General features: G+C 49.9%; 1 protein-coding gene across 1 annotated transcript; it reads left to right on the top strand.

Moving 5' to 3' along the window:
• Window positions 1-1,380: 1,380 nt before the first annotated feature.
• On the top strand, window positions 1,381-1,947 carry LOC139055698 (uncharacterized). Its single transcript, XM_070533231.1, has one exon. It carries the CDS (start codon window positions 1,381-1,383, stop codon window positions 1,945-1,947), a length of 567 nt encoding a protein of 188 aa, XP_070389332.1.
• Window positions 1,948-3,221: the final 1,274 nt, after the last annotated feature.

The following is a 3,221-nucleotide window of genomic DNA, read 5'->3' on the forward strand; positions in this document are numbered from 1 at the left end:
GGTGAATTCTGGCTTCACAAAGCAAGTGCTACCAAGGAGAATATCCCTGGCGACGATCAGTGCCTTACGAGATCGCTGCATTGAGTACTTAGCCATCTACGCCACCTGTGAGCCTTGCAAGTCTGCCAGTTGTTATAATGAGGAAATTGTAGAAAAAGTTGTCCCGGAGCTCTGGCCTGGCGAAGCTGAAGCTCTCCGTAACTTATTGTATTTTATACCCACATTTCTCTATAATAGTCCCTTGAGTCAGAATACCTTGTCAAACACCGTGTCTACACCGGAAATACTAAGCCTACTCATCAACGACTCTACCGAATTTGAGCCCTGGAGCGCCAAGTTATCAAGGCCGAAGTGGACAAGATACTAGGAAAAGATATCGCTGAGCCATCATCCAGTCCCTGGGCATCACCTGTTGTGTTAGTGAAAAATAAAGGCGGCACGCGGCTATTCTGCGTTGGGTATCGGCACCTCAACCGTATCAGAAAGGACATCTGTCCTTTCTGATACGGTTGAGGTGCCGATAACGTCCTTAACTGCCTCTATGATGCCCAATACTTTTCATCCATCGAACTTCGGTGCGGGCATTGGCAAATTGCTGTGGATGATCTCGATCGTGAAAACACTACCTTTATAACACCCGACGAATTTTAACAAATTAAGGTTATGCTCTTTGGCTTATGTAACGCTCCGGCCGCCTTTGAGCACATGATGGACTCTTCAAGGGTTCAAATGGATGGCTTTTCTTTGCTATGCTGATGGCATTACAGTGCTCTCACCTACGTTCGCAAACCCCACCTACCTACCTCACCTACATTGAGTGATTCTCAGTCATTCTTGTTATTTTTGGCTAGGCTGGCCTGCAGCTCGACTCGAAGAAATGCTATTTTGGCCATTGTGGTATAACTGTACTTGGACATATGTTTGACTCTTCTGGAATTCGCCCTGACCTGGGAAAATTTCCACCGTCAAAAACTTTCCTGTGCCGCACTCAGCAAAAGAATGCAGCAGCTTCGTAAGAGTTTGCTCTTACTTCCGCAACCTTGTTAAATATTTTGCCACTGTTGCTCACTAATAAATGACACAATGTTCCGGCCTAAAGGAGGAAGATGACGACACAACGAGCACGCTGACGGTGCGCGATCCGTGGAGTCGGTGGAATCAGGATTCCGCCTGATTGAGCAGGCTCGCATAAAGATATAATTTGTGGACACAACGCACCAGCGTCTGTCTGGTTTTTTTTTCTGGTCACTCACAAATTGCTGACTCCGGAGTTCGCGTCATCGCTCTCAGCTCCGGGTGCCTAAGCCGCTTCGCTGATCCTAGCGCCGCAAGGAGCTTGAGCCCCACTGTCTTCGCAGTCAGTCTTTTATCCAGTCAGCCATGGCCTCCAGTTCTCCCGATCAAGTACTGCCGTCAGCGCCACTACCTCGTAATTCCGAAGTCACCGCTCTCAAGCTTGTGGAGCTCTGGTCGTCCTACTCAGAAGTTTGGTTCATTGTCATCGAATCCTTATTCCGTCGCCACCGTCTCAGTTCGCAAATGGACATGTTTGACCACGTCGTTGGAGCGCTTCCACCTATTACTGCTGTGATTGTTCGCGACCTTCTGTGCTCCTGGCCCGTCGACCACCCCTATGAGTACCTTAAGCTGACGCTCAACCAAGGCACCACTGAAACGGAGCAGCATCGATTACAGCAACTTCATACATTGGAAGAGCTGAGCGACCGCAAACTTTGCGACTTATTGCGCCGTATGCAAGCCTTGGCTGGAGTCCTGGCTCCTTCAACTGACAGGGCACTTCTCCAGCAACTTTTCCTGCAGTGCCTTCCACCGCTGGTGCGCACGATCCTGACCGCCTCTTTATTCTTGACGTTGGAATCTCTGGCCGAGTCGACCGACAGAATTAAAGATGTTCGTTTCGTGAGAAAGCCCTGTGGCCACAGTTAACCACCCTTCTGACCCTCCACCCTCCGGCGCAGTGGCTGACGACAGCTTTGCGCGTCTAGTCGAAACTAACGGGGAGCTTACACGGCATGGAGCCCGAGTCGCAGTTGAGGTCGCTGCCATCCAAACACCCCGGCTACTTTCATCGTCACAACCTCGCCGCCCCTGTCCTGGTCGCCATTAGGCAATTTATTGCATATATGTGAATAACCGAGACAGTTTGAACTTTGCCTGCACTTGATCCTGATCACACACTGATGATGCACCCCTTATTTTGGCCAAATGTAAACTGCGTTTAACTTTCTTTTCTAGCTGAACACTTGAAAACGTAGCGTAAAAAGAAAGTTTGCCTGCAGCCTTAATGGACACAGATCGTGCTTCTTACCGCGGATGCGCGCCGGAAATATACGCAATTGGTGGAACAGCCGCACGTGTATCAATTTAATCGCGTACTATTTGTCCTATAGTCAACGAAAGTTTGCCAGAGAGCGGGCTCACGTCAATGCTCGAGACGACCGAACATCGGTGCACTGGGGCGACGTTTGAGAGCCTCAAATGTGTGAATATATTTGATGATTTTTCAAGATCAAAGCTTCCATTGCCTATGAGGTAGTGGTAAAGGTCCTTAGCAATTGATTTGAGGACACGCGCCACCTTATCTTCCGTCCTGTGTGTGTCCGCCGATCTGCACAACTCTACTACATCATCGATCTACATTATACACGCTTCACCTGGTGCTCGAGCCTCACCTGGTGCTCGAACTGGTTGCGCAAGCGTCTCTTCCACGCGCTTCTTTTTCATGACTGCATCGCCGAAGCACTTGGCATTATTGCGCCGACGATATCGACAAGTTGCCAAATTATCCTCGTGCTTTTCATGCCACGTCAATGCGATTCCTTCGTAGAACAACATTAAGTTGGTGAGCCAGCGGGTGTCCATCCAGTCATTTGTAGGCTTACCCAGCGGCAGCGGTTCAGCCATTCCTCTACATCATCCACCACTTTTGCAGCAAAGGTTCCTGGCTCCCACTGATGTTGCCCAGGAGCACCGGTATAGAGCCACGTGCTGTCACATTCAGGGTCCGCAGTCGTAGGGGGAGGGCGTAGACGAGTCAGCGGCTTCGGCGAAGCTCCAGAGGTGGCTGTTCCGTTGTCGCTCTTCGGCATTCGATTGCGCTACCCCACACCTTCCAGCAATACTTTTAAGATGACAGGCGTTTATATTCAAACACGAGGATGAACGACTATAGCAAAAGGCTTATTTGCTGGTGTGGCCGC

This window comes from Dermacentor albipictus, chromosome 2, assembly GCF_038994185.2.
Source record: "Dermacentor albipictus isolate Rhodes 1998 colony chromosome 2, USDA_Dalb.pri_finalv2, whole genome shotgun sequence".
Classification (NCBI taxonomy): Eukaryota; Metazoa; Arthropoda; class Arachnida; order Ixodida; family Ixodidae; genus Dermacentor; species Dermacentor albipictus.